This window comes from Aethalodelphis obliquidens, unplaced genomic scaffold (assembly GCF_003676395.1).
Source record: "Aethalodelphis obliquidens isolate GAN/ISIS:26980383/991018 unplaced genomic scaffold, ASM367639v1 scaffold39, whole genome shotgun sequence".
Lineage (NCBI taxonomy): Eukaryota > Metazoa > Chordata > Mammalia > Artiodactyla > Delphinidae > Aethalodelphis > Aethalodelphis obliquidens.
Genome location: NW_020837983.1, coordinates 1278625 through 1294722, shown reverse-complemented (window position 1 = coordinate 1294722; position 16098 = coordinate 1278625). Strand labels below are relative to the sequence as shown.

Genomic DNA, 16098 nt, shown 5'->3' with positions numbered 1-16098 from the left:
AGGGAATCCCATAAGGTTAACAGCTGATCTTTCAGCAGAAACTCTGCAAGCCACAAGGTTCTGGCAGGACATATTTAAAGTGATGAAAGGAGAATAAAATACCTAGGAATAAACCTACCTAAGGAGACAAAAGACCTGTATGCAGAAAACTATAATACACTGATGAAAGAAATTGAAGATGATACAAACAGATGGAGAGATATACCATATTCTTGGATTGGAAGAATCAACATTGTGAAAATGACTCTACCACCCAAAGCAATATACAGATTCAATGCAATCCCTATCAAACTACCACTGGCATTTTTCACAGAACTAGAACAAAAAATTTCACAATTTGTATGGAAACACAAAAGACCCCAAACAGCCAAAGCAAACTTGAGAAAAAAATGGAACTGGAGGAATCAGGGTCCTGGACTTCAGACTATACTGAAGCTACAGTAATCAAGACAGTATGGTACTGGCACAAAAACAGAAATATAGATCAATGGAACAGGATAGAAAGCCCAGAGATAAACCCACACACATATGGTTACCTTATCTTTGATAAGGAGACAAGAATATATGATGGAGAAAAGATGGCCTCTTCAATAAGTGGGGCTGGAAAAACTGGACAGGTACATGTAAGAGAATGAAATTAGAACACTCCTAAACAACATTCACAAAAATAAACTCATAATGAATTTAAGACCTAAATGTAAGGCCAGACACTGTAAAACGCTTACAGGAAAACACAGGCAGAACACTCTATGACATAAATCACAGCAAGGTCTATTTTTTGGGGGGTACGTGGGCCTCTCACTGTTGTGGCCTCTCCCGTTGCGGAACACAGGCTCCGGACACGCAGGCTCAGCGGCCATGGCTCATGGGCCCAGCCGCTCCCCGGCATGTGGGATCTTCCCGGACCGGGGCATGCACCCGTGTCCCCTGCGTCAACAGGCAGACTCTCAACCACTGCGCCACCAGGGAAGCCTGCAAGTTCCTTTTTGACCTACCTCTTAGAGAAATGGAAATAAAAACAAAAATAAACAAATGGGACCTAATAAAAGTTAAATGCTTTTGCACAGCAAAGGAAAACATAAACAAGATGAAAAGACAACCCTCAGAATGGGAAAAATATTTACAAATGAAGCAATTGACAAAGGATTAATCTCCAAAATTTACAAGCAGCTCATGCAGCTCAATATCAAAAAAACAAACAACCCAATCCAAAAATGGGCAGAAGACCTAAACAGACATTTCTCCAAAGAAGACATACAGATGGCCAACAAACACATGATAGGATGCTCAATGTCAGTAATCATTAGAGAAATGCAAATCAAAACTACAGTGAGGTATCACCTAACACCAGTCAGAATGGCCATCATCAAAAAACCTACAAACAGGGGCTTCCCTGGTGGTGCAGTGGTTGAGAGTCTGCCTGCCGATGCAGGGAACACGGGTTCATGCCCTGGTCCGGGAAGATCCCACGTGCCGTGGAGCGGCTAGGCCCGTGATCCATGGCCACTGAGCCTGCGCGTCCGGAGCCTGTGCTCCGCAACGGGAGAGGCCACAACAGTGAGAGGCCCGCGTCCCGCAAAAAAACAAACAAACAAACAAAAAAACCTACAAACAATAAATGCTGGAGAGGGTGTGGAGAAAAGGGAACCCTCTTGCACTATTGGTGGGAATGTAAATTGATACAGCCACTATGGAGAACAGTATAGAGGTTCCTTAAAAAACTAAAAATAGAACTACCATATGACCCAGAAATTCCACTACTGGGCATATACCCTGAGAAAGCCATAATTCAAAAAGAGTCATGTACCACAATGTTCATTGCAGCACTATTTACAATAGCCAGGACATGGAAGCAACCTAAGTGTCCATCGACAGATGAATGGATAAAGAAGATGTAGCACATATATACAGAGGAATATTACTCAGCCATAAAAAGAAACGAAATTGAGTTATTTGTAGTGAGGTGGGTGGACCTAGAGTCTGTCATACAGGGTGAATTAAGTCAGAAAGAGAAAAACTAATACCATATGCTAACACATATATATATATAGACTCTAAAAAAAAAATTGATTGTGAAGAACCTAGAGACAGGACAGGAAGAAAGACGCAGACATAGAGAGTGGACTTGAGGACACAGGGAGTGGGAAGGGTAAGCTGGGACAAAGAGAGTGGCATGGACATATATACACTACCAAATGTAAAATAGATAGCTAGTGGGAAGCAGCCACATAGGACAGGGAGATTAGCTCAGTGCTTTGTGACCAACTAGAGAGGTGGGATAGGGAGGGTGGGAGGGAGACACAAGATGGAGGAGGTATGGGGATATATGTATATGTATAGTTAATTCACTTTGTTATAAGGCAGAAACTAACATACCATTGTAAAGCAATTTTACTTGAATAAAGATGTTTAAAAATAAATAAATAAATAAAAGGAAAATATTTAGATGTTGAAAAAGAAATCACCATTGATTTACTATAGGATTACTTCCTCTGTAAGTATTGATATATATGAATTAATCGACTAATTTAAATATAAATAAAATATATTTACTATCTTTTTCTTTGTTATATGCAAGCATATTTCATTTGAAATATCATTTAAAACTCTTCAAAATAGATTTTTTCAGCTTACTTCAGTGAGTTCCCTTCCACAATTACCTTGCATTTGCATTTTTGCCCAGTTATGTTTTATATTCCAAATCCTTGGCATGGATAGGCCTTATAAGACACATTGTAAGTGAGCCCATTTCATTTTTTCAAACATATATATTGAGTGTGTACCAGACACTGGGCTACATGCTGGGGAAACAGGAAGTCCCTGCCCTTATGGGATTTTTCCAGTCTAATAGGAGAAAGACAATTAAAACAAGAATTATATGAAATCTAGTTAGGCTAAAGCAGAGAAATATGGAGTGTTCTTAGTGTACATATGGAAGCATCTAGACTAGAGGAAGTGAAATTATCCTAAGAGTAATGGAAAGCTAAAGCAGGGCTTTATAATTAATTTTGTGTGTATTGATGCTATGACTATAATAGATTGCATATGGGCAAGCCTGAAGAAACACAAGACCAGATATTTAGGTTTTATTATTCAGAAAAGTGATGATGATGGTCATGAATACCATAAAGAATTTGAGAAAGAATTGGCTATACTGATATTAGTAGAGATGAGGGAATGAGGAAAAAAGTAAAATTAAAGACAACTCTTACAAAGGTTTATATTTAAGTTTTTGAAATCATCTGGAAGTGAATTCTAGAGAATGATCCAAGTTGAGAGGTTAGATAGATGTGTGACATGGCTTTTATTAAAATATATGCATTTAGATATTTTCTCCACAGAAGAAAATTACTAAAGTAATTTGCAAGTCAGAAATGAACTTCTAAAAGTAAGCTCCTTCTTACTTAATATTCAGTGCAGGCACCTGAATCATATTAGCATAGTAATTATGATTTTAAAACTTTAAGTCTTTGGCAGGAAAGGGTGTTTTGGATTAACGTGTGGTATTTAAAGATTATTTCAAAATTCCCAGAAAACAAAGTTTTTGGTGACTAGAACAGAGTACATACCTTTAGGGTGGCTATTACCTTGGAGAGTTTCAGACTAATGAGAGATACTGAGTGTTACAAAAAATAAACAGACCTGGGGCTTCCCTGGTGGCGCGGTGGTTGAGCGCCCGCCTGCCGATGCAGGGGACACGAGTTCATGCCCCGGTCCGGGAAGATCCCACATTCCGCGGAGCGGCTGGGCCCATGAGCCATGGCCGCTGAGCCTGCGCGTCCAGAACCTGTGCTCCACAACGGGAGAGGCCACAACAGTGAGAGGCCTGCATACAGCAAAAAAAATAAAAAATAAACAGACCTGGAAACTCTTAATTTTGACTTGAGAACTTCACCTTATCCTTGTTATTACGCTGATCCAAGTAATCTTATATCCTTTGTAGTATTCTTTGCCCTTCAAGTTTTTAACTAATAGGATAATTCATCTATTTATTCCATACTTTGTTTCAGCCTTGGCTTACAAGGCCCAAAAGCAATTGAGAAAAATTACAAAGTCCAATAGCATTGAAAAATAAAATATGAAATGGTCAGGGAGGATGAAAAATAGGACAGAAATATGATGAAGTCATGCATAAGTGTATAAGTATGCATAATATTTATTCCTGTGCAGTTGTTAAAATTTTACTGAATGTTAGCTATGAGCCTTCTATGGTTAATGAAAAGAGGAAAACATAATCTATTACAACAGGGGTCCCCAACTCCCGGGTCACGGACTGATAGTCGTCTGTGGCCTGTTAGGAACTGGGCCGTACAGCAGGAGGTGAGCAGCAGGCCAGCGAGAGAAGCTTCATCTGTATTTACAGCTGCTCCCCATTGCTTGCATTACTGCCTGAGCTCTGCGTCCTGTCAGATCAGCAGCAGCATTAGATTCTCACAGGAGTGCAAACCCTACTATGAACTGCGCATACGAGGGATCTGGGTTGCGAGTTCCTCATGAGAATCTAATGCCTAATGATCTGAGGTGGAGCTAAGGCAGCAATGCTAACGCGGGGGAGTGGCTGCAAATACAGATTATCATTAGCAGAGAAGTTTGATGGCACAAAGACCATAATAAATCAATTGCTTGCAGACTCATATCAAAACCCTATCAGTGAGTGGCAAGTGACAATTAAGCTGCATCTGGTGGCAGGCATTATAGTGGCAAGTGAGTTGATGTACTTTAGTTGTACAGCTGCATCTAATGGCAGGCTTTAAGTCAGAATCTTACACTTATTTTAGTCCGTGCATGGCCCACCCATTATTTTGTCTACCACTTCCATCTGCGCCTCTTTCTCACGCTGCACACTTGTCTCAGTCACAGTTTTGGTAAGCCCACAAGCTAACCCTAGCCAAAATGAGTAAAAAACAAACGTTGCTGGAGAGCTTCTTTGAAAAGGGGGAGAGACCCAATGATTAGACAGCAGAAGACTCCAATACTGCCAACGAAAAGAAAGCTGCATTTAAAAGAAAATACCAAGAGTCCTACTTAAATTATAGGTTCATTGCCACAGGTGATTCACATTCTGCAAGTCTGCTTTGTATAATATGTGGCGACCAGCTAGCCAACGAAGCCATGAAACCTTCAAAGCTGCTTCACCACAGGGAGACCAAGCACCCTGCATTAAAAGACAAGTCTTTGGAGTTTTTCAAAAGAAAAAAATGTGAACATGAAGAACAGAAGCAATTATTGAAGGCCACCACTTCATCAAATGTGTCTGCATTGACAGCATCATTCTTAGTGGCTAACCGCATTGCTAAAGCTAAGAAGCCCTTTACTATTGGTGAAGAGTTGATCCTGCCTACTGATAAGGACGTTTGTCGTGAACTTTTAGGAGAGGCTGCAATTCAGAGGGTGATGCATGTTCCTCTTTCAGCTAATACCATAACTAGATGAATTAGCAGAGGATATTGAGGCACAATTGTCAGAGAGAATTAATGAGTCACCGTGGTATGCAATCCAGGTTGACGAGTCTACCGATGTTGACAGCAAGGCAACAATGATCGCTTTTGTGTGATGTATTTTTCAGGAGGATGTGCATGAGTGTATTTTATGTGCAATTTTGTTGCCAGTCAACACCACAGCCGTAGAACTATTCAAGTTTTTGAATGATTACATATCAGGAAAACTGAATTGGTCATTTTGTGTCTGGATATGCAGACGGAGCAGCTGCAGTGACTGGACGGCTTTCTGGTTTCACTACTCTGGTCAAGGAGGTCGCTTCTGAATGTGAGTCTACACACTGTATCATCCATAGAGAAATGCTGGCTAGCTGAAAAATATCACCTGAATTTAACAACGTTTTGCAGGATGTGATTAAAATTATCAACCACATTAAAGTACATGCTCTTAACTCACATCTGTTTGCGTGGCTCTGTGAGGAGATGGATACAGAGCACACAGGTCTTCTCTTATACAGAGAAGTGAGATGGCTTTCTAAACGTAGATCACTGACCAGAGTTTCTGAGTTACGAGAGCCGCTCCAGAGATTTCTTTTAGAAAAAGCCACCACTGGCTGCACATTTCAGTGACACAGAATGGGTTGCAAAACTTGCTTACTTGTGTGACATATTCAACCTGGTCAACGAACTCAATCTGTCACTTCAGGGGAGAATGACAACTGTGTTCAATTTGGCAGATAAAGTGGCTACATTCAAAGCCAAACTGGAATTATGGGGGCGACGAGTGAACATTGGGGTTTTTGACATGTTTCAAACATTAGCAGAAATTTTGAAAGAGACTGAGCCAGGGCCTTCTTTTTCCCAGCTGGTGCATGATCACCTATCTCAAAATGATCAAAAGAGTTTGAGCATTACTTGCCAACCAGAAAAGACCCCTGAATTGGGAAGGAATGGATCTGTGACCCATTTGTGAATAAGCCAGGTGAATCAATTTTGTCCGTGCTAGAAGAGGATCAACTGCTTCAGACTGAAGATGACGGTGGCCTTAAAAATATGTTTGAGACAACTTCAAATCTCCATACGTTCTGGATTAAAGTCAAGGCAGAATATCCTGAGATTGCCACAAAAGCACTGAAAAGCCTGCTTCCATTTCCAACATCCTGTCTTTGTGAAGCAGGGTTTTCTGCAGTGACAGCAACCAAAACGAGATTACAGAGTAGACTGGACAGAAGCAACACACTTCCGGTGTCACTGTCTCCCATCACCCTCTGATGGGACCATCTATTTGCAGGAAAACAAGCTCAGGGCTTCCACTGATTCTGCATTATGGTGAGTTGTATAATTATTTCATTATATATTACAATGTAATGATAATAGAAACAAAATGCACAATAAATATAATGTGCTTGAATCATACCGAAACCATCCCTTCCCCCCCTCCCCCCGGTCCATGGAAAAATTGTCTTCCACGAAACCGGTCCCTGGTGCCAGAAAGGTTGGGGACTGCTGTATTATAAGATATTTGTGAAGTTTTCATAAAAGTTCCCATAGGAGCTTTTACTGGACTACTGAGACCTAAGAGAGAATTATTCCCATGGATTAAGATAAAACAACACTATAATGGACTGTGTCCTCAACAATATTCTTCATTTATAATAACATAATACAATGTAATATAATTATCACTGTTCTAATGCTAAAATTAAAATTACTAGGAATTCACTTCACAGTATTCATTTAACAGCCTGGCTGGAACCATGGATAATGTTGAGAAAAGCTAGATTTGTGTTTTCCAAAGTGTATTCATTAGAACACTCATTTTATAGGATAATAATAAGTGTTATGCCAGTAAAGAGTTCCAGGATCATTGAGAATTGCTAGGATAAAAAAATTAAGCAGAGGGCTTCCCTGGTGGCACAGTGGTTGAGAGTCCACCTGCGGATACAGGGGACATGGATTCGTGCCCCGGTCCGGGAGGATCCCACATGCCGCGGAGCGGCTGGGCCCGTGAGCCATGGCCGCTGAGCCTGCGAGTCCGGAGCCTGTGTTCCGCAACGGGAGAGGCCACAACAATGAGAGGGCCCCGTATCGCCAAAAAAAAAAAAAAAAAAAAAAAATCAAGCAGAATTTTTATAGTTATATTCTTTAGCACTTTTATTATGTAATATGTTAAAATAATAATAATTAAACAATGTTAAATAATAATTAACTTAATTATTATAATTAAATTAATTAAACTTAATTTCTTATGTTAAATAAATAATGTTAAAGTCCAAGAAGTTGTTTTATCTAGTATGTGCAAGCAATTTTGAGGGGATTGCCTAGCCAGACCAATGTTTTAGGAGACATTGCTTAGAAAATAATTTTCCAGGGGCTTCCCTGGTGGTGCAGTGGTTGAGAGTCTGCCTGCCGATGCAGGGGACATGGGTTTGTGCCCCGGTCCGGGAAGATCCCACATGCCGCAGAGCGGCTAGGCCCGTGAGCCATGGCCGCTGAGCCTGCGCGTCCGGAGCCTGTGCTCCACAATGGAAGAGGCCACAACAGTGAGAGGCCCGCGTACCGCAAAAAAAAAAAAAAAAAAAGAAAGAAAATAATTTTCCAGAAGAATACAGGTAATGCAAGCTAGTCCTCCATGAATGTAAAGAAGTTTCTTAAGACAACTGAACAGCAGAGAGTTTAATATTGCATCTATGTGGGGCAGGTATTCACTGTTGCTGTTGAAAGGCAGGTCCACATTCTGTGTAGAGTTGACATTTTCCAATAAAATCTACAATATGTGCCTGAATCATAGATGATGGCTCAAACTTTGCCCTGAAGTGGGCCAGTGTAGTACCTTCAGACAGGTTCAGATTTTCTTCACTAGTTCATAGGGTTCTATGGTTTGGTGGCTTAGCAGAGAGTGGCAGCAGTTTTAACTTGAACATACTTTAAAATAATCACACCAGTTGCCTATTGTATCCATTAAAAAATAAAACCTAGTAGGGTACTAGTTTTAGCAGTATACATTTCTTACATGCCTTCTAAAATCGATTTAAAAATATATCTTGGGGAAACTAAGTTTATCTGTTATACAGAATGGTTAGAAATAAGCCAAATATTGGAAGACCTCTACTAAAAATAATTGGGTTTTAGAGAAGTTGCTTTTAATCGTTCTGATAGAAAATATCTATCTATTTTTCACAATAACCAAAATATGGAAACAGCGCAAATGTCCACAATGGATAAATGGATAAAAAAGATGTGGTACATATATACACAATGGAATATTATTCAGCCATGGGAAAGGAGGATCTCCTGCCATTTGTGACAACATAGAGGGACCTTGAGCACATTTTGCTAAGCGAGATGAGTCAGTCAGAGAAAGACGAGTACTGTATGATACCCCTTATATTTAGAATAGAAAAAAAATCAAACCTGTGAAAAACAGGAAAATGGTGGCTACCAGAGAATGGGAGGTGGAGGATAAGATTGATAGTACAAACTTGTAACAATAAATAAGTCACAGGGATCTAATACACAGAATAATGAATAGAGACAATAATATTGTACTATAATTATGTAATTGATAAATATCACTATAGCGGCAAACACGTTACAAGATATATATATATCAAAGTAGTAGACTATATACATTAAATTTGTACAGTGTTACATATCAAATTTATCCAATTAAAAAACAGGAAAATTAGATTTTTTTTCTATTGTCACTTCAAGGTTTGGCAGTAAAATTTTAAGAGTGCAGAGGCTGCATTTTAGACAAGAGAATAGTAGTAAATCCTTTCAAAAGCACAGGTATTTGCATTCATTCAAATAGATTATGACAAACATTTCTAATAATAAATATTTTTCTATTTTTAGTTTGCTGCATTTAAATGAGTACTTACAGATAACAACAAAACCAGATGTGTTAGGTTGCTGGCTGTATAACTTACTAATCATACAACAGAGTCTTAGTTGTTTGTTAGTAATAATTGAATTTATCATATATAATCTGTGCTAAAATGATAAAATTGGACTAAATAATCTCCCATAGGTTGGTCATCTAAAATTCTAGATTTTCTGTGCCAGTGTGTTAGCCTTCAAGCTTGGATTTTGAGTTACTCTTCTCTTAAGGGTTTCATAATTGCTTCCTCAGCCACTTTGCTTCTCTTAACAATGAAAAACTTAAGTTTGTTATTTAGAAATAAAATTTGAAATGACATTACAAGTTCAACAACTATCCTAAAACTAATTTCAAAAACATGAAAAAGTACTTAGTAAGATTTCTGTATTCTTCACTTCTTACTGTTCTGTGCCAATTTCTGTAGAAATCTATGTAAATCTGTTTAGCACATTAATTTAAGCATTTTTACTATTAAGAATAAATTAACTTGTTATAAAATAAATGATAAAAGAAAGAGTTAAGGCTTCTTGAAAAACAATGTAGCCTTCATTTGACATTCTAGATATTGAAAAATAATCATTGTGAAAAGAGTGAACATTCATGTAAAGTTTCATTTCTAGTTTATTTACCTTGGGACTCTATATTCCTACTGTGACTGAGAGAGATTATTTCAAGGTTAAGTAACTTTCAGGAGGTTTGAAATAAAAATGAAGAAAAAGAAGTCCAAACAAACTCAGATTTATTTTTGTTCTTTTTTAAAAGCTAATCATTAAAAAATTAAAAAGAAAAAATAGTCAAGTAACAGACACTTTCTGAAAGTTTTCCTCTATTATGTGGAAAACATTTGAATATGCATAACTTATTGAAACCCTACTATACCTAGAACTTGAGAGTTATGAAGAAAACTGAGTGACCTGGAATCCTAAGCAAAAATTAATTTTAGTGAAAGAAAAGTTATGTTGATGATAAAACTGCTAATGTACTAAACGGAATTATACAAAAGAAATATACACTTTACAAGAAGATATATAGAAAAGCAAATGATGGAAGGTGAGGAAAGTATTTTGAAATATATTTTTTGTAGTAAAGAGTTACTTTATTTTTTTTTAATTTTTAAGTTTTACTTTAAATGTATATTGTATCTCCTTTCAAAGACTTTACTACCAGTAAACTGTTTCAAGCATCTGAATAACAATACTGTGAGGAAGGTAACCCATTTTATTACCTACATTACAGGGAAGAAAATTGAAAGAAAGTTGTCTGTAGAAGAAATGTATTTTGTTACATAGAATAAGCTACTATAGAACAGAAAGCAGCTTCCTGACATTAGTTCTACCTGTATCTAATTTGTTTAGTTTATTTACTTTGTGCATTTTCTACATAAATAGAATAGTTGCATTTTTAGTAATGAGTCTGAATACTCATGTATTTAAAAAGCTAATCATCAATATTTAGAGGAAAAACAACATTGAAGGTACATGAAATACGTTTTTATTTTCTGGCAGTGGACTGAAACATAAAGGTGAATGAAATGACCCGAATTTCAACATTACATCCAGCTTTCATTGTAAAGCAAACCTAGATTGCATCAGAACCTTGAAAAAATCATGGGAACTGTTTCAGAGGGGAATCCCAACCTTTATTTTAAGGGAGGGGGAGATGTGTTGGAGGGGAAAAGCTCATATAACTATGAAAAGGTTGATGGCTTCTGCTGTGATCCCTGAGGACATTTGAACTAAAAGAAACATCTTATCAGATTGGACAGTTTTCAGTTTTTGTTTTCAACCTCTCTTCTTATTTGTTTTACAGTGGATGGAACTGAGGTTCAACACTCTGGCAAAATGCCCACACTGCAAAAAAATGTAAGTTCTGTACCACTGGAAATAATGTTGGGAAATATTTGAGAAAAATTTAAAGAGTTCAGAATTCTCACTTAAGTAAATTTTGACTTTAAGACATACTATGGGATGAATGTATGGTTAACATGTTTATGCTTTTCAAGACTAAAAAAAAGACGTCTTTGGACTGATTAATATGTTCCATTTTGAAATTGAAATGATTGGGATTATCTATTCTCTAAAGGTAAATCAATTTACCTTTAGAGAAAGTGAAAATTACTAAAATTATCAGTAACCTGGTAATGATTTTCAAATGTGCTAAGTGGTTATAATCTGTTGCAAATAATCTAAAATTTATATTTTTAAAATGGACTGTATAAAAAAAATGGACTGTAATCTTGGAGAAAACCAAATTTTGGGGGGTTTATAATTAGGAAGTTGGATGGCAAAGTTTTTATAATTATTTATCTCTCTTCAGTCAATTTCTCTGTATTCCTAAATGGTGTACCTAAGGAAAATAACAAAAGGCAATATAAAAATGGGAGAAACTAGAAGACATTTTGATTAAAGACATTTTATGCCATCTATGTTGGGAGACCCCAAGTCACCCTAAGATTTTTTGACTTTCTAGGAGAACTAATAGGACTTAGTATACAGTTATACTCACAGCTTTATGGTGAAAGTATGCAAAACAAAATCAGCAAAAGAAAAAGGCATATGGGGCAAAATCTGGAGGAAACCAGGAGCAAGCTTCTAAGAGTCCTCTCCCAGTGGAGTCATAACAGGACTTCATTCCTCCAGCAATGAATTGTTACAACATATGTGAAATGTTTTTGACCAGAGAAGCTTATTAGGTCTAATTGGAGCTGGTCACATAGGCACCTGCTGCATAGCGCATGCCACAATTCCATATTCCCAGAAGGAAAGCAGGTATTTGGCATAAGCCATATTGGTTGTACAAGTAATTTAGGTATAGCAACCCACTCTTATCAGTAAGGGAATAGTTAGAACTTTTTTGAAATCTAAGTTCCAGGTGTCAGCCAAGGGCTTACCTTACAAGCCAACTTGTCTAAGGATAGCAGTGTTAGGCCTGCTATACTCTTTTCTGCACAGCATCTATTTTTTTTTTTTCTTGCGGTACACGGGCCTCTCACTGTTGTGGCCTCTCCTGTTGGGGAGCATAGGCTCTGGACGCGCAGGCTCAGTGGCCATGGCTCACGGGCCCAGCCGCTCTGCGGCATGTGAGATCTTCCCGGACCAGGGCACGAACCCATGTCCCCTGCATCGGCAGGCAGACTCTCAACCACTGTGCCACCAGGGAAGCCCCCACAGCATCTATTTTGATAATGAAATTTTAATTCAAAAATTACTGTTTTCCACTTACATGTGTGGAAAGTAAGCAAAGGAAATTAGACTGGAATGTTTTGATAATTAATATTTAAAATAAAAAATATCAGCTCATAGTTACATTTTTGTGATCCTTAGAATAATATAAATACTATATCTATTTTGAGAGTAAAATAATCCTAAGAGTGGTTTATAGGAGGAAAGAATTAAAAAGTGTCTGAGAAGTAGAATATATGTAACAAAATATCTCCATTTATTTGTGCTAGATCTGATTCCAGCTAAATATAATCCTGTGGGAATAACTTCTTTACAGCACATTTCTAGCTTCAAAGGAACAGATATTTCCTTTTTTATTTATTTGTGAAATTAATCATATGAATGCTTAACTTAGCTGAATCCAGGACAAGTCTGTACATGGAGAAGCAAAGTGGATAACCCAAAATAAGTGCACAGAAAAATATATACTTCAGGGACATACCAAATACACGTGTGTGTGAATAATCCATATTTCTGTATGTTATCTGTATTTTCACAAAATGAAGACAATTAAATTGCATATATCTTTATGAAGAACATTAAATTAGATTTTAAAAATCTTTTAGAAAATAAAAAACTTCTAATGATTAGCAGATTGTGTGCTAAGCACAGTGATTGTTGCTTTGCGTACACATATATATTAGCTGTAATCTTTACAAAAATCCTGGCTAGCAAGAATTATTATCCTCATTTTATAGATGAGGAACTGTTAGAAAGGGTAAGGATTTTGCTCAAGTGATTTGCTTGGTTGGTTAATTATTTTAGAACAATGGCAATATTTTGCTAATAATAAAGAAGTATTGAATGTCTAGATATTCTACCATTGGTTAAGGTATCACAAGACTGTATTAATGTGGAGAAGAATTTATCAATTACTTAAGGAACAACTTGCTTTGAAATTCACATGAAATAAATCAGCTTAAATATCATTCTTAGAGGAATGTGTGTAGAATTGGAATCACATGCTGAGCTTGGGAGGACTTAGGGCATGCATTACTTATTTGAGCAAAAATGCTGTTATTACATGAACACTCAGGGGTCATATCTAGATTTCTTTTCTTTTTGAATGTTTTTCTTAAAAAACTGATGAGTCATCTGTTGAAGTAAGATTCTGAGATTTTTATTTCTTTAAACTCAAATAGCAAATGTCCTAAAATTATTTTTAAGTTATAAAAGTTACTAAATCATTGCTATGAAACTAGCGTGTTATTTTTATATCTCACAAAACAAGTGGGGAATACCTTCCCCCAGGGCTCCAGAGACCAAGAAGCATTTTTTATCTCACTGTATTTTTACTCATGCAATCACTGAGGCTATTGTAGCTGAAGGTGAGGTTTCTCTTTCAATTGGGCAGCTTGTAGCTACTGCTGGGCAGGAGATGTAGTCCTAGCATTCTGAAATGACAACTTGGACGATATTTCCATGAAGATGTTTTAATGGATTTAAGATTAGTAGACATGATGATTTAATCCATGATAATTATCAATGAATATCATTTCTCCTACATCACTGAGGTACTTTGGGGATCTCTTCCAGTCATTTTAATCAATAGCAGACTCATTCTCAGAAGTTATCCTCTTATTTTTCTGTTTAGTGCTTTCTTTTATAATTATTCATTAATTCAACGTCCTGTGCTAGGTACTAGGTGCTCAAAATAAAGATATAACCTTGTTTTCAAGGGACTTAGTCTTGTGGGTATATGGAAGAGAATAGACCATTACAATAAAGTTTTAAGCACTTTGGAAGGGTATACCCAGCATGCTCTGCTCTGAAGGGCCCCTAATACAGACTGGAGGGAAAGAGAATGTGAAAGAAGGCTTCCAGGAAGGAGGGATGTTAAAGATGACTTGGAGTGATATGAAAAAAAGGGCCAATGGTTCCTTGTAGGAGGAGCAACCTGTGCAAAGGTATAGAGGTACAGAGGAGTCAAAGTATAGGTGTGCTATGAAGGAAATGGAATAGATAGGGTTTAATGTGAAGGGACAAAAGAGAGATTGGGGTCAAGAATGACCTTGTATCTGAGAGGCTGTAGAACCATTCACTAAGATAGGGAATGAAAGATCTAGAAGAACTGTGTCCAGCAGAGAGATGATAAGCTCATTTTGAATGTAGGTATAGAGAGACTCCTAGGTTTTCTAGATCATCATCCCTTGAAATTCAGATCCATCTACCTGCTTTTCAAACCACCAATCTTGCATCAATATGGCCATGGCTTCTTCCTTCCTTTACAAAGACAACTGAGAGCTGAAAAAATTCTATGTTGATTAGCTCTTTACAAATCTAAAGCTTTACATTTCAGCTAAACCCTTGCTTGATATTCCCTATTTAAGTGTCCTTGATTAACTCTCTCCCCCATTCCTCAAAGTGGTTATCTCCAGATATTTTCTGTTCCTCTTAAACCCCCATCCCTCATACCCTCTTCTCTATCTCAGCAAATGAGTTGCCTTCTTCCTGTCTCTCTCAGATGTTTAAGGCTATCTGTGAACTCCCTCATCTTCACACTTTCTACCTCTAAACATTTTTTATATCTATGCTCACTTTATTTCTTCTTAGAGGGATGCATGTCTCTTCCTTTCAAGGCATATCTCTTTAGTTCATCATGGTGCCACATTTCTCCAGGAGTAAAGTAGAATTAGCATCAGTCCCCACTAGGCCACTGAAATTTGCTCTGACAAAATACATGTCCCAATTGCAAATTTTATTTTTTAAATTTATTTTTAATTGAAGTTTAGTCGAATTACAATGTTGTTATTACTGCTGTACAGCAAAGTGATTCAGTTATACATATATATATATACATTCTTTTTCATATTCTTTTTCATTATGGTTTATCCCAAGATATTGAATATAGTTCTCTGTGCTATACAGTAGGACCTTATTGTTTATCCATTCTATATATATCAGTTTGCATCTGCTAATCCAAACTCCCAATCCAACCCTCTCCCCACTTGGCAACCACCAGTCTATTCCCTATGTCCCTGATTCTGTTTCTGTTTCATAGATAGGTTCATTTGTGTCATATTTTAGATTCCACATATAAGTGATATCATATGGTATTTGTCTTTCTCTTTCTTATATACTTCACTTAGTATGATAATCCCTAGTTGCATCCATGTTACTGCAGATGGCATTATTTCATTCTTTTCTATGGCTGAGCAGTATTCCATTGTGTATATGTACCACATCTTTTTTTTAAAAAAATATTTATTTATTAGGCTGCGTCGGGTCTTAGTTGTGGTGCGCAGGCTCTAGAGTGCTTTGCAGCATGTGGGATCTTAGTTCCCCGACCAGGCATTGAACCTGTGTCCCCTTCATTGGAAGGTGGATTCTCAACCACTGGACCACCAGGGAAGTCCCTGTACCACATCTTCTTTTATCGATTCATCTGTCAATGTACATTTAGGTTGTTTCCATGTCTTGGCTATTGTGAATAGTGCTGCTATGAACATAGACGTGCATATATCTTTTTGACATAGAGTTTTTCAGGATATATGCCAGGAGTGGGATTGCTGGATCATATGGTAGTTCTATTTTTAGTTTTCTGAGGAGACTCCAT

The 16098-nt window shown here is 37.3% G+C and overlaps 1 protein-coding gene across 1 annotated transcript in view; it reads left to right on the top strand.

Annotated features, from left to right (window-relative positions):
* Positions 1-16098, top strand: part of PIP4P2 (phosphatidylinositol-4,5-bisphosphate 4-phosphatase 2) — an 84766-nt gene that overhangs the window by 50803 nt on the left and 17865 nt on the right. The window contains exon 5 of the mRNA XM_027131378.1: positions 11131-11183. Within this exon, the coding sequence (XP_026987179.1) occupies positions 11131-11183 (53 nt within the window). The remainder of the gene's footprint in view (positions 1-11130; positions 11184-16098) is intronic.